This window comes from Leptonotus elevatus, chromosome 3 (genome assembly GCF_054856555.1).
Source record: "Leptonotus elevatus isolate MCC_2025b chromosome 3, RoL_Lele_1.0, whole genome shotgun sequence".
Taxonomy (NCBI): domain Eukaryota; kingdom Metazoa; phylum Chordata; class Actinopteri; order Syngnathiformes; family Syngnathidae; genus Leptonotus; species Leptonotus elevatus.
The window spans coordinates 7904413-7925488 of NC_141241.1; the positions used below are offsets into that span (position 1 = coordinate 7904413).

The 21076-nt window shown below is 41.6% G+C and overlaps 1 protein-coding gene across 4 annotated transcripts; it reads left to right on the plus strand.

Annotated features, from left to right (window-relative positions):
* Positions 1-291: 291 nt before the first annotated feature.
* On the plus strand, positions 292-19621 carry cyld (cylindromatosis (turban tumor syndrome)). 4 transcript variants are annotated; one of them, XM_086071322.1, is made up of 18 exons: positions 292-651; positions 1531-2066; positions 3577-3888; positions 5468-5573; positions 6615-6713; positions 8712-8828; positions 10050-10190; positions 10360-10748; positions 11403-11568; positions 12208-12349; positions 12528-12650; positions 12775-12866; positions 12945-13011; positions 14085-14217; positions 15801-15909; positions 16103-16221; positions 17372-17588; positions 18476-19621. In XM_086071322.1, exons 2-18 carry the CDS (start codon positions 1575-1577, stop codon positions 18658-18660), a joined length of 3009 nt encoding a protein of 1002 aa, XP_085927448.1. In that variant the 5' UTR covers positions 292-651; positions 1531-1574; the 3' UTR covers positions 18661-19621. The 4 variants fall into 4 exon arrangements, with proteins under 4 accessions (XP_085927448.1, XP_085927450.1, XP_085927449.1 ...); XM_086071324.1 differs by lacking the exon at positions 10050-10190; XM_086071323.1 differs by lacking the exon at positions 8712-8828.
* Positions 19622-21076: the final 1455 nt, after the last annotated feature.

The following is a 21076-nucleotide window of genomic DNA, read 5'->3' on the forward strand; positions in this document are numbered from 1 at the left end:
ACAAGGAGAATGCTTGGTTAAATATTCATATTTAAGCAAAATATAAACAGTTGAGTCAATGTGTGGCCTTTTATTCAGAAACTATAGCATATTTATACTTAAGCACACAGCATGTATTTTTAGTAATTTTATTTATTTATTTACTTAGTACATTGATGTACTGTGAAGTTACGGTGCACCCTAACTACGCAGTTCAACCCTGAATGGGAAACCCCCACTGACTCGTATAGAAACAAACTTCAGCCAATCGGCATCCCGACAATAACATGCTCAGCCAATTAGCGATCGTCGTTTTGATGACGTATTACATCAGGGTTCGTGAGCTCGTCTCATGTAAATAATATAGCTCAACGCAACGCAATACTGTATGAATTTTGAAATACATATTTATCTAAATGTCGTTCTTGTTTCGTAGACCGCGACGGTCACCCGTCGACGTGCTCGCTGACCGGTTGCCAGTTTGACTCACTTACACACCGCATAACCGGTTGGGTAGCTGTTAGCATATTAGCATTAGCTTGCCGTTTAGGTAAGCAGAGGTGACGGCGGCGGCGGTTTGGGCTTGATTTTGGAGATCTCGAGCCAATTTGGAATAATGGCTGTTGTGACGTGACGTCACCCGAAATCCTCTCAACTAACGCCGAAAAAAAGGTAAGACAGGCCTTGTCTTTGGCGTTGTCTTTGGTGAGAATGACCCGCAGTAGGTGAGCGTTCGCTGGCTTGCGAAACTGGCGGGGGGGCGGCTTGGTTGTTATGTCTGCTAACGAACCGGCTCTCATTTTGCATGACGCGTGATAATGTCATGAAGCTCTTATGTCACATTTGCTAGTTTTATCGTACAGAAAGTCTCAAGTCTTTCGTCACCGCTCAAGGCGGATATGGCGTGTTCACTATGGACTTGTATGCCTGAGGGGAAGTCCATGCGTCGTAACCTGCGCGCTGTGTAGTTTTTATTTTTGAGCATATTCAAATGAGCAGATCAGAGTATCAAACAGAAGTCGTACCAATTTCCCCAATTTGGTGTTTACGTGCTCAACTGTAGAGAGTACCAGGCGTCTTAAAGGGGTAAGGCCACTGATATGAGGACAAGTACGCCACCGCGCTGTTGCGTCCCCGGTAACTGACGTGCGTACGTGGAGGCCATGTTGGGAGGGACAATATTCCCATTAAGGGCAATACATTGACATTGAAATTAAGTCGTACTTTGTCCGTTTCTTTACCTTTTTTGTTTGAGGTTTACATTTTTGTCTATACCAAAATGAGTGCAAGCAATACAGAAAATATAGAGTACAGGTAAAAAAAACGACGTTTTGTGATATTCATGGAATGTGCTGACTGACACTTGCCCCTCCTAGCTTAGCGTCGCACTAAATCAAATACAGCTTTATACACAAATTCTTAATACTGTAATGTGTAAAGAAACAAAAATCCTCTCTATTCTCTGTGGTTAGACACCAAATTTCGCAACTAAAGAGTATTCCAAATCCAAGGCATTATTTTAGGAAATTCACTCTATTTTCTGTATCACAGACTCCAATTGCTGTGATGCTGCCCTTGTTGCCTAGCATGCAGCCATGAGCTCAGTCCTGTGGAGCCAGGAGAAGCCCAGCGGGGGCTTCAGGGAGGACTGGCGCTTCTACATGGTGGTGAAGGAGTGCACGGTGGAGAAGCCGCCGCAGAAGACCCTGTGGATCCCGCGCGGCAGCCTGGGCCAGGCGTGCCAGGAGCGCAACAGTCTGGGCCGCACGCTGCCGCCGTGCAAGGGCAAAAAGAGCCTGCGCATCCTAGACCAGACCAACGTGGTGCTGAGCTTGGACGAGCGCGACATCCTGGAGATCGACGAGAAGCTGGCCGAGCTGCTCTTTCCCATCACCAACTGCGAGGAGCGTTACGCCCTGCTGTGCAACAAGTCCCGGTTAGAACGCGTGCGCGATATCGACTGCGGCTCCAAGGTGCGCGTCCAGCTGCGCTCTGGGGATGAGCCGCTACCCGGTGTGGTGCGCTTCAAGGGCTCGCTGCTGCCTGACAGAGCCCTCTCTGGAATCCTGTTTGGAGTGGAGTTATTGGTAAGGACCACTTCATCTTAGTGGTGCTCCAATTGTCTGGTTTCCGTGGAAAATACATGATCGTTTTTTATTGATCGATGCCTTTCATTGACGGTTACAAAAATCCATCAGCTGCAGCTCATACTTTGCAGCCTGCAGCCAACTAGAGACAAGCCTATGTACAGTGTAGCATCTCCTCCTTTCCTTAACACTGCACATCACAGACAAAACCAACCAACTGAATTGTAATACTGTATATGTTTGTGCATTTTCTGCACTGTCAATTTGAAATAATGCCTTGTTTTATATAATAAAGGGATGGAAATTGGATGAAAACTATGAAGGACCAAAACTGCCAAAAATAATAATAAATGACTAAATAAATAAATAAAAGTGAAAATAAAAACTGATTAAAAAATGAAATACCCAAAAATATATAAATGGAAAAAAAATCCTATATATATCCTTAAGTAAATAAATGTAAAAATAGACTAAATAAATGAATAAAAGGTAAAATAAAAAGTGATATAAGAAATATAATTAAAAAATAATACAAAAAATATATAAATGGAAATAAAAACAAGAATATATATATATATATATATATATATATATATATATATATATATATATATATAAATTAAAAACAAGATTTAAAAAAAGCATAAACTAAATGTTGAAATAAATACAAAAATAAATATATAAATACAATTAAATATTATTTATTTATATATATATATATATATATATATATATTGTTGTATTTATTTTTTTAATTCATATTTTTTATATCTGTTTTTAATTTCGCTTTTATTCATGTATTTATTTATTGAGTCATTTATTTTTAATTTGGGCAATTTTGGTACTCCATAAAAAACAGCGCAGTTTGCTATCTCACACCCAAGAAACCGCAATAAATAAACTGTGTTTTAGCACTGCATGACACAAAGCTGTAGTGTTTTAGCACAGTGTTGTAGCAGCAGGGAGAACATTTCCACAGCACCAATGCAACTCTCTGTCAAATAGAACCTCTCACACTGTGCCACATGTCCGCAGAGGCGACACATGCGTGCGCACACAAAGGTTTGCTTATTTCAGCACAATGTTGTTTCTATTCTGCGGCGCTCAGCTGAGTGGGCCGACGGCAGCGCTCAAGCGCTCGGGCCACAGCGCAGTATAAATAAACACCTCGATTCAAGTTCTTGAGTTCAGAGTTTACGCCCTTTGCCAAACACTGATCAACATACTGATCTTGAGTTCTTCAAGTTGAAATTGTTACAAGGATAAAGTAAAAGCACATTTTTGGAAATGTCTTATTTTGATTAAAAACAAAGATAGTCTGCTTTCATGGACTACTGCAGAAATCTGAGAATATCTACCGAGAGAGCCAACAATTTGTTTACAAGCTATTAAAAAAACACACACAATATGTCTCCTATAAAGTTACTTTAAGCATTGACAGTACAGTTAAAAGGTTTTATCCTGACTAGAGTTTGCAGCATCTTCAGTCAGACATTTCTCCTTCCTTCAGGAGGAGGGTCGAGGCCAGGGCTTCACGGAGGGTTCCTTCCAGGGCCGCCAGCTGTTCCGCTGCGAGGAAGAATGCGGCGTGTTCGTGGCCCTGGACAAGCTGGAACTGTGGGAGGACGATGACGACGACGACATGGGCGAGCTGGAGGCAGATCATGTCAACTTGGTGGAGGAGGACCAGGACTACCCACCGCTAGAGATCAACTCCAGGGTCCTGGTGCAGACCCGGGAGGGACCCGAGAGAGGCACCATCATTTTTTGTGACTTGCTGCCGGGCAACGAGAGCCTGGGCTACTACGTGGGTGTTGACATGGTAAGTACTGACTCCATTGTCACACTATTTTCCCTCATAAAATGGCCTCCCCTAAATAGTCCACCATTTAATTGCAGGGTGAATTGTTCACTTAAAAAAAAAAAAAAAGCTGGTCTATACTTTGTCGTTGATTTGACATGAATTCCACAATATTATATTACTCAATAGAAAACAATAGTTGAAAAATGCGAATCGCAAATAATTAGATCATTTTGCAATTAATTAGTTAAAAAACATTTTAATTGCTTGACAACACTAAATATAATATTTGTAATAATAATGTTTTAGTTCTTTATCTCAATAAATGTTAAGTTAATTGATTTATTGTAAATTATATAATAAAATACTAAATTTATAATGCTTGTACTTAATAATTTTTTTTTAAAATAAATAATTACCTGTTCATTCATCTTATTTCAAAATTGTATTTATTATTGTATGAAGAACCATTTTTACATCCATGTTTTATTAATTTTTTTTGTAAATATCTACAAATGGTGAGACTCATCTATTAAAGTAAAATATGGCCCTTGAGGACAAAATTTTGCACATTCCAACATGAGAAGATACGAGTTTTGTGCATTCCCCCCCCCACCCATTTTCTGTTAAATTGAACATTTTTCCATAAGATTATTTTATTGGGATGCCGAGTACGGATACCAGGTATCAGTATCGGCCTGATACCTGACCTTATTTCAAGTTATCGGTACTGGCGACCGGCTGCCCTCTTGTTGCCATTTTACCATCAGGAACTAGAAATGAGAAGAATAGAAAATTGGCATAAATTTTTGTGCAATACGAAGGTAAATGTTATGTTAGGATATACAGGTATTTGCTTAAAGTTATCTATCCTTTTTTTGCGTGGAATTTTCATGTATTAATTTAAAAGTACTGGTGGCATTGGTATCGATGACTAATCAAGAGTTGAGTACTCATACTGGTATCGGTCTGAAAAATAGTGGTATTGAACATCCCTAATTATTTTATTGCGTATGGCTGTTCTTTTGTGTGTTTAGGGAATATGTTCTTGTTGCCAAGGATCAGCATAGCCGGTAGCCATGACTACTGTTGTCAGGTCGGGAGTACTGTTGTGGTCGTAGGGAGATTGCATCGGCGGCATTTGACTGCTGATTGTTAACGGCGGCGGCGGCAAGCCCACGCCGCGCATCGCATCCACTGCCCACACCAAGACGAGGAGGCAGTCGCGCTCGAGGGGGGAAAGGGGGGAAAGGGGGGGAGGGGGGGCAGTCTCCAAGCGGTGTATGACCCGATAGCGTGGCGAGGGGGCAAGCAGGCAGCTAATTGGGAGATCGCTTCTCTGGCCCAGCCTCGCCTTGCCTTCTCGCCATCTCGCTTTCACGCTGCCCGAGCGCTGCGCTGGATTGCAGACTGCAAGGGGGAAAGAATAGCTCGGTTGTACGAGCAGGAGGGATTACAGCTCTAAGGAGGATCTGAATCAGAGGGGGGACTGCTTATGTGGGGATGATGAACAACTGGGTTATCACCATGCAAGTGTGTTGGATATCGTGCTAAGACCTGGAAGGGTTATACACAGTTGTCATGGCTCCAACTCTTACAGGACAATCCGATCGGCGAGTGGGACGGAATGTTTGACGGGAAGCTGCTGTGTAACTTTGCCAGTTTGGAGCACACTCGACTTGTCCCCATCTGTGACGTAATGCCAGGTGAGCCGCCTCCTTTCGGGACAAATGTCTTCTCTCATCTGCTTTTCTTCTTTTTCTTGACACTGGCAACAGAGAGAGAGTCTTTTGTTTTCTCAGACGAAATACTCAAACTCTTTGTTCGCCACATTGGCATATTGATGTGTTTCTGTGCACGAGAAAGCTGGCATGACTGTCGCTCGCTTTCAGTCAACAAGTAAACGGGCTGCAAAAGCAAAGCCTTGCACCATCTAAGACTTGAGTAAATAACACTCGACTTTTCTCAACTTTGAGCGAGTTTGCAAAGAAAGACAAAACACCTCCATTGTACAGAGGTGACGCTTAAGCACGAAACAATGAGCCTCCTGTAAGTAGAAAAAGTCTTAAGGGGGGGGGGGGGCATTTATTGTTGGGTCTTTGGATTTTCTTCCCACCCATCAAGTTTGAGATTAAATAACCAAGTCAATATTTTGAGTTTGAATTTTGTCAAATTATAACATAATTTAGCTAAACCCCCCCCCCCCCCCCACACAGACACAGACTTTCGCCTATGACTTGACAGCAATGCTGAAACTAGATAAAAGCACTCTTCTTTTCAAAGCCAAGCAGAGAGACAATTAACACACATTCCAGTTAGTTCACGACGGTAACGTCAGATGATTCTGATAATCGATGCATACTCGAATATTCGGAAACGTTGTCGATGTTGTGGTGGGGCGGTTTGCGTTTGTTTATGTGCCTGTTGCAGGCACCGCATACCATCGTACGTGGCACATGCACAGATCCGCCACACTAATTAATAAGTGCAATTTTTGGTGGCTTGCTGATCAAATCTTTATCCTTTGTATGTTTTTAATGTTTCCTTTAACATGTCAGAAACCTTAAGGTGAGTTTGCCTTGCAGATTATGAAACAATTTGCAAAAAAAAAGAAAAGAAAGACAGGCACTACATTTTAAATTGCGAGTGAATGATGCAGACCGTGATTACCTGTACAGCTTGCTGTGCACATTAGCTGAATGTCGTCGGTGCCTCTAATGTTTGAATGCTAATTGTGTTCCATGCAGAATATTCCATGCAGGACCAAAGGCTGCAAAAGCACAGTTTTGCTTCCAGAGGCAACAACGACAAGTCGTCCTCTGGCCAAAGCAAACCCAAGAGTAAAGGTACTTCAAAACAGACTTTTTTTTTTTCTCTCCCCTAAAATGGTGTTTTAGCTGCTCTCTGGTTGTCAGCAGCAGTATTATTTCTTAAGTGAGTTATATAGGTTATAAATCACTTTAAGATCTAATATTCCTTTTTTTAGCAGAAACCATCTTTTTAAAACAGTTCTATGCTAACCAGGCTTACTTATTAACAACTAAAAAGGAATTCAGCGGAGCCTCTCAGAACAAAAAGTTTGGAAAAAAATCCTGTTGGAAATCGAATTAATAATCTGTTCCAAGGTGACATTGTCACCAATCCATCAACTTTTCTGAACTGTGCAGGGACTCAAAACTAGGTCTTTAGACTAGAGATGTACCGAAATGAAAATTCTTACTTGACTCAAAACCGAAAATGAGGAACCCGAAGCTGAAAACTCAAACACCCAATTAAATTATAACATCTTTAAAAACCTTAATCCTAATTCCAACCTGCATTATAATCTGAATTTTGCCAAATGTGTCCAAGTGTGTGCTCTCTAGTTCCCTCCGAGTGGTGCGCACACTTTCTCGTGTGAAACGAGTCTACCGCACATCGTCTCATCCTCTCTGGAGCATTTCCGACTTCCCTCTAACAGTGGAACGCATGGCATCTCTGCGGCCGCTGTAAAGGCGGCGGCAAATATTTGCTTGCATCATCACAACATCCTGTTTCGGCTGTGGTGTTTTGGTGATATGTCTTTCGGTACCGAACCGAATATGCACGCTTTCATCCGTTTTGGTGAAACATTTTTGCCGACCGAGTTATGCAAGTTTTAATGCTCAGAAATAAACTGCAGAAAAGAAACGCTTTCAAACCTTGTTTGGTATCAGGAGTAATAAAACAAATCCCAGGGATATAATAGCAGAACTTATTTTGAATACTGTCGTTGTCGTGTGCTTTTTTCTATGAGCCAAGAGGAAAACATTTAAAATCAGAAATCAAATTTTTGGTGAAAATCTTATATTCAGGCCATATTGCTTACTAAAAAGTATAAAGAAAATATGTTAACAACCATAGATATGATTATGAGACTATAAGTATTAATGTATTTGCTCCCAAAAACGTATAAATACGTTCTATTTTAAGTGTCCCAAATACATATTTATACATTTTTTATGCTACAGCATACAGAAGGCTTTGATGCAGCCTCTCAACTGCACAAAACGGTTGAAGCAATGGTAGTTATTACAAAAACGGCCAGCAGGTGGCAGCAAAGTATAAGAGATCAACCAGGGCCATGTTGAAAACAAGCTGATTTACCCACAGTTCTAAGCAGATTTGTGAATAAAGAAGAAACTTAGCTATATTCTAAATGCAAAACGGAAACAGATGGATATATACTTTGTTTTTCCTGATGAGAAAAGAGACTCTAATCTTTCTTTTGGTAGGTCCCATGTTTTTATAGCAATAGAACACAATATTCTGTGGGCCTTGCAAAATCAGTCAAGATCCAGTAAAATCGCCGGGAGCGTAGGGGATCGCTTCAGTGAAAATGGCTAGGAGTGAAGGAGTTAAATAACAAGGCAAAATGTCATTTGTCATTTTTTTTAAACATTCTTAATAACTTAACACGTATATTTGAAAAGATACTTTACATTGCTTTGCAGTCAAAGTCCTGTGACACACTGCACTGAGGTCATCAATAATAATGATTAAGTCAACACGATTATTCATTTTCACAACTTAGTTTTTATGATTGTTAGAAGCTAAAATCAAAATATCGATTACATTTTGCTAAATTTGCCCACCCCTCCTTCCAAAGTTCCACTGTCTGAGAAATCCGAATCGCATCTATAATAATTTGCTTTTAACATATCTTTTGTGTCTTCTTTGATGATGAACGATCATGAGGTCGCTCTAATGAAACAATGTCACAACTCAGACGCGCACACTCGTGTACACTTGTGACAGACAAGAGATGCGCACACGCTTTATCTTTTTATGATGCATCTGTGTTGTGGTGTACTTGTTATTTCCAGGATTAGCTCATCAGTGTGGCAGTAGGAGCAAGTCAGAGTTTTACTATACTTTAAATGGCAGCTCTGTTGACCCCCCAGTGCAGTCCAAATCCAAAAGCACATGGTACATTGACGAAGGTAACACGCGGCCACTTGTTGAACGTCCACTGTCTTGCTGGCAAGCTCCTGTTTTCCGAACAAGCATCTCTTTGGCTTGAAATATCTCTCAATGAATTCTGATCATTGGCGGTTCAAATTCCCAAGAATGAAGTATTCTCAAAAACATGATTTACCGGTACTCATTATAATAAAGTTTATTTATAAATATTTTGTTATTTATCAACACCATCCTTTTTATTTTATTTTAACAAATGTGCAACAAATGAAGACTGTAACAGTAACATATGATGTGAGTAATATATAGTAGTAGGATGGTGTTCATTTTATCCCTACGCCCTCGTTTACCTGTACAAGAGACGAGGCCACTATTACGTGACGTAATACGTGACAGAGAAATGGATTGCCACTCCCCATTGACATGATTGCCATTGCAACATGGGGGCTTTCAAATGATTTCATGGAACTTGCCCAATATTTGAAGATTGGGAATTGCACTCAATTTATGTTGCAAGATGATGAACTACAATTCCAATTGAGTAGCCTCCAACATGCTCAGTCTGTCGCAGTCGCTTGCCACGAAGACCTTCCCAGCAGTCCCGTCCCCTTAATCACCATTGTTCGCGTCACATTCCACTTGCATGGTACGATCGGTGTTGATGGAAAAAAGGCTTTTATTAATGCTCAGTGCTGCAAATTTATCCACAACTGCATAAATATTTATCAGAAACAAGTTGGGGGGGCTAAAGCATTTGTAAAAGTCTGATGTCAGAGTTCTTTTGTCTTATTTCTGTATTTCAACGGGTCTTGGGATTTTTTTCCTTCCATATATTACCCATACTTCAGTTGATCAGAAATTCACTCCTTATGATGTCATGTGTCCACGTGATGACGTATTTTTCATTTCATACAGTAAAAGCCTCTTCTCAATGTGGCGCAGTTGTTGTTTTTTTGCATCGATTCCCACCAACATTAGAATGCAGACCTCTAATGTGAATGTCAGTTTTCATTAGCATAGCAGAAGAGTGCTACTCTGTATTTAAATCTTAAATTGTGTAGTGTACCTTTTGAGAAGTCCACAGTTAGGCATACCACTGGAGGACTTTTTATTTATTTTTTCCATTGAAGTGTATTTTTGCTTAATGCTACAAATGACATACAAAAATGCCAAAAGACAAAATCATAATTCGATGCACAGTTTTAAAGTCAATTAACACAACATACATGTTCTTGTAATTTGAGAGGAAGCCGGAGTACCCAGAGAAAAGCCACGTAAGCTTGGGCAGAACATGCAAACCCCGCACAGGAAGGCCGCGAGCCGACCGTCGAACCACAAACCTGGCAGACGTGCTCATCGTAATCTCATTCAAACCAGCTGCCGAGGTGCATGACATTCTCCAGTTCATCCTTCAGATGGTGTTCAAGAGCTCATCTCAGACATGGAATTTATCATCATTGTGCTCCATTTATGTATTTGTTGTCAATTATAAAATGTGACTACAATCTTTTATTGCCTCCTCCTTACCTTTCATGTCTTGTGTCTGTCCTTCAGTTGGGGAGGACCCTGCAAAGTCGCTCACCGAAACTCCCCCCGACTTCAACCAGTCCCCCCCGCCCGTCAGGGCGCCGCCGGCCGCCTCGTTGGCGAGTGACAACAAGTTCCACTCGCTGCCCTTCAGCCTGAACCGCAAGAGCGGGCCCATCGACAACATGAGCCACGGGCCGCTCTCGCTTTCCGTCCAGTCGGTAATGGGGGAGCAGGCCGACGCGCCGTCGCCCGCCGCCCCCGCTTCGCCGCGGCCCGCCACACCCACCAGAGGGCAGCCAGGGCTTGAGGTGGGCTCCTTGGTGGAGGTGAAGGAAAACCCCCCTCTGTGTGGCGTCATCCGCTGGGTGGGCCTGCCTCCAGGCTTGTTGGAGCCTCTGGCCGGGCTGGAACTGGTGAGAACACAACGCAACACGACACTGTCGGGATAGACCAGGGGTGGGCATAGTTTAGTTTTATAAGCCAATCACGACAATCTATAATTAAGACCTCCAAGCATTTAAGTCCTGTAATATTGGTTCTTAATTCATTCACTCCCAGCCATTTTCACTGAAGCAACCTCCTTCGCTCCCGGCTGTTCTACTGAATTTTGACTGACTTTGCAAGGCCCACAGAATATTGTGTTCTATTGCTATCAAAACATGGAACCCACCAAAAGAAAGATTAGAGTCTTTTTTTTTTTTATCAGGAAAAAGTATATTTGTATCTGCTTCCGTTTTGCAGCAATTAGCATTAGAATATAACTAAGTTTTATCCTTACTCACAAACTTGTTGAAAACACTGACAAAAAGAGCTTTTTGCAATACGGCCCGGGTTGATCTCTTATACTCTGCTGCCACCTGCTGGTCGCTTTTTGTTATAACTATCATTGCTTTAAGCAACCTCTTCAGGTCAGAGGCGGCATCAAAGCCTTCTGTATGCTCTAACATAAAAAAATGTCTAAATACGTTTTTAGGAGCAAATGAGTCAAGTTTTTTCACTTTCTTCTTCAAATTTCCACATTTATTGTCATTCATTCCCCCCCCCCCTCCCCAAATATTATATTTCAGGAAGAGGAGTGTCCGGGTTGCACCGACGGCACCTTCAAAGGTACGCGCTACTTCAACTGCCCGCCTAAGAAAGCCCTCTTCGTGAAGCTGAAGTGCTGTCGGCCCGACTCCCGCTTCCCATCGCTACACCACTCCTCCAACCCCATCGAGCGCTGCAACTCTATCGGTGAGTCATCCATCCGTCTTCACTACCTTTTCCAACGGACTTATAGACACAGAATAAGGTGACAAGAGTCGGCAGATTAATTTGACACCTTTGGAGGTAGCATCAGAAGCAGAGGTGACAAATCCAGGTCCAGAAATTAAAAACCATACCACAGTTTGGCTTTAGCCCCAGGTGCTAGCTAGCAAGCTCGCTAGCAGGTAAATGAGCACCCGGGGAGCTAGCTAGCGGAGCTCGCTAGCTAGCACCTGGGGCTAAAGCCAAACTGTGGTATGGTTTTTAATTTCTGGACTTAGATTTGCCACCTCTGATCAGAAGCACTTTTAACACTGAATGTATAAAGCTGGCATTTGTCAGCCTGTTTCCGCCATCGTTGCGTGTGAAAACGCAGGCAACCCATTCATTCATTCATTCTCACTTTGACAACTATGCACAATTTAAGCCACTTTCCCTCCACACAGTAAGTACAGTTCAGTTTTGGATCAGGTAAATCCTGATTAGGCAGCACAATGGTGAACGGTGATACCTCTGTAGTAATTTCACTCCGTCATAAAACAACACACCCCTTGTTTTTTAGACTGGCAGAGAAATAACATAAAAAAATATATGTGCAATATCTTGCAACTGTTTCCCTTCACACAGCTTTCGGGGGCTATTTAAGCGAGGTAGTACACGAGAACACCCCGCCCCGCAGCGAGACGGATGGCCTCGACGTCATGGTAGGCAAGAAGAAAGGCATCCAGGGCCACTACAACTCCTGCTACTTGGACTCAACCCTCTTCTGGTCAGCGTTACTTTTAGTACTTCACACCAACCCTTCATTTATTCTTTGGACGATTGGAAGTTTGAATTGTCACTGTACAGAAATAATGTAAAGCTTACGTTAGCTTCTAAGTGTAATGCATTTCTATTAGGCTCACAATCAATGTGCAGTATTGATAATCTACTATTCTGTTTTGCAGTCTCTTTTCCTTCAGTTCTGTACTGGACACAGTTTTGCTGAGGCCGCGCTCAAAGACGGATGTGGAGTATTACAGAGAGACCCAAGAACTGTTACGCACTGAGATAGTCAACCCGTTGCGCATGTGAGTGTCACAAAGGTTGCTTTTTGTCTATTATAATCCAGTCAATCAAAAGCCCCACCCCAAAAAAAAAAGCTGCTGTGTGTTGAAAGTATTCCCTCCCACAATGCTTCTGGTTCTCACTCAGACACGGGTATGTGTGCGCCACCAAAGTGATGAAACTCCGGAGGATCCTGGAGAAAGTAGAAGCTGCGTCTGGCTTCACCTCCGAAGAAAAAGGTAAGAGCTGAACATCTGAACATGCAATTTGCGCCTCTGCTTGTCCTTGACCTTATTGAGTCACATGCTGTGCTGCAGATCCAGAGGAGTTCCTGAATATACTTTTCCATCACATATTGCGAGTGGATCCTTTGCTCAAACTAAGGTAAGTGCTTCAGCTCCACCTAGTGGCTCAAAGGCTGTTTCTACAATATATCTCAATAGACACTGCTAGTAGTACATTTGTAAATTAGTCCATAGTACATTTTTACTCCCACTTTTGACACTAAGAACCAGAACGTAAAATTAAAGATTAAGTCAGTTTTCCACATTTACTGTCGAAAACCCTCTACTGAATGGTAAAGATAATGTCACAAGCAGAAATATGCGATCTTCCAAATGATTAAGTCTATGGTGTTTTTGTAAATAGTTAATGCCATTTTCTGTTAATAGTTTTTCGGTCAACAATTATATTCGCTTCTTTAATATTGTGGATTTATATATTTTTTTTAAATCAAACAACCAACCAAATTGACTCGAAATAGAGTGTTCCAAATTATTTGTTCACAGCAGTTAAATAGATTGTAAAGAACTAAAAAAAAAAAAATCGTTTATTAAATAGCTGTAATTAAATAAGCAAAAAATGATATTTTGACCCCATAGCATACTTTCTGATAGATAGATAGATAAATAACATAGGAACTTTTCGTTTGTATCACCTTAAAAACCCTTGATCTTGAGATCTTACTGTTGAGGATCCTCCACAGCTTTTCAGTAAATCTCATCCATTGAGATTGGAAGTTCATGGTTAGTTTCTGCCTGTATAGTTTTGGAGGATTTAAGAAATGCCTCCCAGAGGGTTTTTTTCCAAGTACAACAAATCCCGCTATTTCGCGTGCTAGGCTCCACCCCCACAACAGATGAAATTGGTGAAGTAGTGACCAAGTATTGACCGTCGTGGCTCTGTTATGTCCTTGCTGATGTTGCAGCCTTGTTCAGACTGGGTCGGCTATCCATTAGCCAGGTGACTTGCTCCATAACGTGGAGTTTCTGTAATTGTGTTTTACCTGAAATGATCAAATTGATTCATTCAGAAATGGCAGTGATCTAAAAAGGGGAAACTCCCAACTTCTCAGGAAAACTACAGTTGACATGTTTATTTAGCATGTATCCTCGACACATCAAAGTTTGGAACCCACTATTGGAAAAATAATAATAGTAATCAAATGAATTGTGCAGGTCAGCCGGACAGAAGGTGCAGGACTGTTACTTTTACCAAATCTTCATGGACAAAAAAGACAAGGTCGGTGTTCCCACCATCCAGCAGCTCCTAGAGTGGTCTTTCATCAACAGCGACCTGAAGTTTGCCGAGGTGAGTCTTCCCAAAAATTTGGCTGTGTCGGCTCAATGTTACACAACCTTTTTTTTTCCGGCTTGTGTAACTATTTTTGGTTGAGTGGGAAGAAGGAGAAGAGCTGCAACAGATTCTTATTATTACATCACTTACAACCAACAACCACAGGTAACAAATGTTGTTCCAACTTAAAGATGACCACAAAGTCCATTTTAAATACAATTGACTATTATTTATTTATTTTACCTACAAATGTATTCCCTTAAATTTGTAGAAGTAGTAATATATTTAAAAAAATGGTGTAGTAATTAAAGTATTTTAATTAATTAATTAAATAATAATATTAATTTATATTTCTTGCATTTAGAACAGAAAATAATTTTTTTACTGGTTAAATGTTTTGGTTATTAAATAGCAAAAAAAAAAAATAAATTGTCTGCAGGAAAGACAAGTGGTTTACTATATTTTAAGTACAGTATATTATTAATATGTGAGCGGCATGGCGGCTGACTGGTTTGCACATCCGCCGTCACAGTTCAGAGGTTGTGGGTTCAAATGCGGTTTCTGGTCTTCCTGTGTGGAGTTAGCACGTTCACCCCATGCATGCTAGGGTAATTGAACACTCTAAATCAGGAGTCTCAAACTCGAGGCCTTTTATAAGAATATTTTGCGACCCCCAACTTGACATGAAAGTTTTTCTGATATCACTTATTTGCTAGCATAGCTCCGGCTCACCACATTTTTTTAGCGAAACGTAATTCTAAATTGACACCAAGGGGAAGGAGAAAAGATCCTCTCACCCAATCCTAAGCCTGTGAAGAAGAGAGAGGTTGGTTACTACAACAGCAAGAAAAAGAGACGTAATGTTTTTTTTGTTCAGGACACAGGCACTCCGACATGTCTTGAATACACAGAGAACATTGCGGCACTGAAGAAATCAGATTTCAGGTCATGCTGGAGGAATATGCAAAGTACCAGAGAGATGAGAGAGGACTGGGTCACCAATCCTTTTCACGTTCTGGAAAACCGTTTTAACTGTTATTAATAAAGATCGGGAAGTTTGAATTAGTTACTTGATAGTGGAACCCTTTTATTTTTTTATAGTTGATGCGGCTCAGATACACGCACATTCTTTTATCTCCAGCTGCCCTCATACATTTGTGTGCTCTAAAATGATGTAAATATGAGTGAATGGTTGTTTGTCTCCATGTGCCCCCCCACTCGCGACCCTGGTGAGAAAAAGCGGTACAGAAAAACACTACTCGGGATACATCCTTATTGTCTTTGGCTTGTTTATTTTTAGTTCATGACGGCATGACGGTGCCGAGTAGCACGTGGAAATCTTTTCCTACTGATAAACTCGTACACACGTCCTGTTTTCCCACCAGCGGAGCTCACAACCGCGTGGTCTAAATCGGACCGCAATCTTACACGACACCATCCTCGATGGAACGCGGCCTCGCCTAAGTGATCCGATACCCGCTTGAAACAAGAAAAGCAGCGTGCGAGACGGATCGGTCATGCGTGTTTTAAGTCAGTGTTGCTTTTGTGCAGGACGATAATGAGCTCTCGCTCTCCTCTGTTTTTCCCGCCCCCCTCAGGCTCCCTCCTGCCTTATCATCCAGATGCCGCGCTTTGGCAAGGACTTCAAAATGTTCAACAAGATTTTCCCCTCACTGGAGTTAGACATCACAGATCTTCTGGAAGACAGTGAGTCGGAGCCGACTGCCTTTGTGTGTGTGTGCGTGTTCTTCACGATCAATGCCCGTCCCGCCGTCTGTCTGTTTACTTTGTAATGAAACTCTACTGAGTTGTCACCACGGCCCAAGTGAAACAAAGTCTACACACACACATACCACAGCCACGTTTTTATTTTATTATTATTATTTTTTTTACTATCCAGCTCCCAGAGAATGTCGCATCTGCGGAGGACTGGCTCTCTATGAGTGCAGAGACTGCTATGATGACGGCGACATCACGGCGGGCAAGATCAAGCAGTTCTGCGAAAAGTGCAATACGCAGGTAAATACGAGGTGTTGCAATACTCACGTGGCCGCTCGCACTTCTCGGGCTGGATTTACACTGCTTGGTTAAAGTCACCCAATTGCCGTTGTGTTTGCTCTCAAGTGACATAAATGGAAGATGCGTCAGGGCGGTAACAATAGAAAGAAATGTTCATGTCAAATGTGGATAAAAATCTGATCTCTGCCAATGTTGAGTGCCGCGTGAGCATGCAGATCAGATGTACGCCGTCAGTTTGAGCGTGATGCTCTCTGGATATACGTCGTGGTGGCAGATACTGTACATGCCCAAGCAACAGTCAAAAAAACAAACTGCTGTAAATCTGAATGACATTCTAGAAAGTATTGGCTATCTGCATATGTGTGTACAGAATAGATTCTTTCACATGTTCTGTCTGTGCGTAAAGAAATCCAGATCAGAAATGTACGTGGAAATCGACTTGATTGTTAGGCATTAAATTGGTCCAACCGTGCATGTCAAAATGGATTGGCCATGCGATGGCGCCAAATACAAAGAAATGAGAGCCGTGTGGATGTCACGGCTGCGTTTGATTTGACCACAGTCCTTTCCGCTTAAACAGTATTTTATTATATTAAAAACTATCAAAAGCAGTTACATTTTATTTCCTGTGGTCTTAATGTGTTATATGCAGAGGCTTAAAAGTCTTATTTGATTTTATAGAATGAAGGACCCAAATTATCTTGAACATCGAGTCATTTTGTAGGGCAGTGGCGGGTGAGCCGAAGCCTATTCCAGCTGTTTTTGGACGGGAGCCAGACTAAAACCTGGACTGGTTGTCAGTCAGTCGCAGGGCAAATGAGCATTGGCACTATTCACACCATACCCGTTAACTACTATGCCATCGTGCAATTTGATTTATTTGGAAATCTTTGTCAATTATTTAACTCAGAGTTGGCATTTTAGCATAACAAAAGATTTAAATGAGAAGAACTACCAACACTCATTTGTGGTTTTGGGATTTGATACAATAAAAAAACTAATTAAAATATTGCGATTAGATTTTGAGCAGATCAGGTCTTAAATTTGATCAGGGGCCTGACATTTGACTTTCTTAATTTTGCTAGTACACCACTTGTGTAAATGAGCTTCTGTTGGCTTCAGTGGTGATCGCACGCTCGCACCCGTACAGGTTCACCTTCACCCGAGGAGAAAAAGTCACCGGCACGGCAAGCTGTGCGTCCCCAAGGAGCTGCAAGAAGGCAGTGGTCGCCAGGGCTCGTTCCCACGCCAGACGATGGAGCTGTTTGCCGTCCTGTGCATTGAGACCAGTCACTACGTGGCCTTCGTCAAGTATGGCAGCGCCGCCTCCGCATGGCTCTTTTTCGACAGCATGGCCGACCGAGACGGTAAGATGCGCTTCGGATGCTTTTCAACCTTTTTGGTGGGGTGGAATTTGTGTGTTGTTTTTTTTTGTGGGTTTTCCTGATAGTAGAATAATCACCAGTATGACAGTAATTGTTATAATGGCAACGTTGCTGTAAATTTTGAGAACATATCAACAACAAAATGTATGTTTTTTGAAACTATTGAATAAAACTTTCAAACTTTAAAATTATGTTTGATTTTAAAAATGTATTTATTTTATATTCTTGGTGGAAAATGTTGCATTGCATTTTACCCAGTGCATACAGCACAATTATGTTGCTCACCTAATAGAAATGTAAAGTTAATTATAGTTAATTTAACCTAATGTTGCCTAATAGCAAAATTGTCATTTTAAACCCATTTATTGATACCCAACCAATAAGAATATATACGCTGGTTACTATACTTTTTTTTTAGCGTTCAAAAATTCTTGACAACTATTTGGCTAATATCTGTAATAAAATAAATGAAAATTGTTAATTAAATTAAACTTAATACCTAAAAAGAAATTGTAAACAATAAAATAGTCATGAAATGTGCCTAACCCCCCCCATTAAAAAAAAATAGAAATAATAATGATAATAAAATAGAAATATCTAGTAATAATAATAGTTGTCATGTCATCGTAGAAGGATATTAAAAATGAAAATAGACAAAAAAAAATTATACAAGCAAAAAAGTTTTTTTACTCCATGTCTCATCCAGTTCAAAGAGCAAAAGTGTCTGCATTATTAAATTTTTTTAATTGCCCAACTTTTGGACACACCATCACGATTGTGCCAAGCGGGAAACCCGATAAAAGATTTACAAACATCCCAATTTAACAACATGTTGCTCTTGGTTCTGTTCCCGCTTGTGCTTTCGGCAGGAGGCCAGAACGGCTTCAACATTCCGCAGGTGTCGCCGTGCCCCGAGGTGGAGGCCTACCTGAAGATGACGCCCGAGGAGCTGCACACGCTCGACCCCAAGAGCATCCAAGGCCAGGCTCGCCGGCTGCTGTGCGACGCCTACATGTGCATGTACCAGAGCCCCACCATGAGCCTGTACAAGTAGCCCCCCCACTCCGACACCCTTCGTCGTCATTCTCCTCCGGCCCCGTGACCACGACGACCCCCCCCCCCCCTTCCCTCAGGGCTGTAGACTTCCCAGAAAGACCCACAATGGAGGGAAAAAAAAATCGACTAAACGGAAGAAGGCTTGCCTAGTTTGGAGTTAACCCTCTCCGCTCCTATCAAGATTTGTGCTTGGGAGGGGGGGGGGGGTTCTTTTGGGCTTTATTTGCACTGTGCTTTCGTTGAAGTGTTGTGTTCTTCATGTCGTCCTACGTAGCTTTCTCCTTATCTCAGCCGAGCCTTTGCAAAGCTCAAGAAGGATTTAAAAGACGGAGGGAGCCGGTGGAGGGGGGGTTGCAAAACAAGTGGGAGGACCCTTTCGAAGAAGAATTCCCGCTCGTCTTAATCACCGGGAAGGACGGGAGCGCTTCATTACCACCTCAATCGAGAAGCCACGCGGTACGCAGCGCACATCTCGCTCTCTGGCGACCATGTTCTGTATTACCCTCGGTCACACTTTGTGTGTTGCAGAAACCAATGTAGCCATTATAACCGTTTGACTGCACATTTACACCCCCGCCCCCGTCCCGCTCCCTCCACCCTGGGAAAAACCGCACTTTGGCTCCGAGTCCTCTTTAGGTAGAAGTTACGGGAGGGGGGGGATAATTTATTGGTCAGTCAGGGGATGCAGTTTTTATGTGTGTGCGCGCGCGTGTGTGCGTTCCAGAATGCAAATCTGCGCTATCGGCGTGACGTCTGCTTCTGACATGTACAGTATTTGTCCCGCGCGTCTTTATGTTTACGAAGCCTTTTTGGGAGTCCGACTCACCGCCTTTCTCCAAGATGTGACACGCAGCAGATTAATACAACAAAAGAGATGTGATCAAATATTGATATTATTTATTTTAATCTAATCATGTTTGTCCCTTTTTAAGGAAATAAAACAGGGTTGTTGATGATGATGTTGCTGTCAGGTTTTCAACTACTGACACACACACACACGTACTTTATATAATTGTGAGGACATCCATAGACATAATGCATTTCCTAGCCCCTTCACCTAACCCAAACCATCAAAAAGTATTGCCTACCCCCATTCCTTACCCTAACCTCAACCATAACCCAATTCAAACCTCACCTCTAAAACCAAGTCTTGACCCTCAAAAAGAGATCTTGAGTTGTTGTGAGGACCGGCCAAAATGTCCTCACTTCACAAAAATTTCCTCAATCTGTTGGTTAAAGACATATTTTGGTCCTCACAATGTAGTATGTACAAGTACACACAGACACACACACACAAGGCTGGTAACCTTGAGTTGTTGAAGAGAAAACATTGTAAATTAATTAAGTAAAAAACAACAACTGAGAATAAGGTGCTTTTGAAGTGGATGCAGATAAATGTGTGTGCCAGAACCGTTTCTAGACGAGGCTCCTTTTTCTGGTGGTTTGCACTGTTCCAGGGACTCTTACTGCACTGCTGAGTCCCGCCACTGATTCCTTTCAGGAGTTGTCTTGAGAACTGGATGAGTTTTTTTGTTTTTGTTTTTTGTATTGATTTCTCTGTCCAGTCTGTCTGGTGTGCACAAATGTAACAGGTGGAATTTGATGTCGGTCACGTTGATGTACATGTTTGGTTAAATAAATGCCATTTTGGAAGGGCGCAACATGGCGGCGGCGTGTTGGCGTGGCGGAGTTTGTTTTAACATCTGCTCAGGGGAAATGGTGCAGTTAGGTGAGTTTTTTTCCCCTTTTTTTTTCTTTCCTTTCGTTTTACAAAAGCAGAGTTTTGATACGGCTCTTGTGTTGGATGGCAGGTTCCTAATGACGTTTCCGGTGAGTGGATTTTGACCAGGGTTTTCAGGTGGACCACTTTAGAGCCGTTTTCGTACAAGGTGGTGAACACTTGAGGTGAGTTTGTCCCAAAAAAAAAGAAAACAAAAACACCTTTACAGGATCTTATAAAGTATACTTTTTGACCTGAAGTTAATGTTCATGCCCTTTTATGTACAGAAATCAACAAAGCTGAGTAATCTGTTACATGCGTCCTAGACTTTCTGAGGTTTAGTTGGTAGCTTCTTTCAAGCATTCTTGGTTTAAATTGCAGCTACTGGCATGTGAAAAAATTTTTTTTCACGGTTTGGACAACAATCGGGCATTGTACCCATCCATTATACGTATCACACTTAAAAAAAAAAAAAAAAAAAGTGTCAAATTACAAGAAAAAACAGGAGCATATAGAGAAAAGCTAATGAGATATTTGAATTCACCATCCGAAACTTTTGAGTTACAAATCAACAGGTCAACTAGACAAGCACTTCAAATGTCATTGAAAATCACTAGGTTTTTATTGTTAAAGTTTGAAGATCACATGAACTAACCTGCGAGGTAATTGAGGAGCTTTTCACCAAATTGGACTT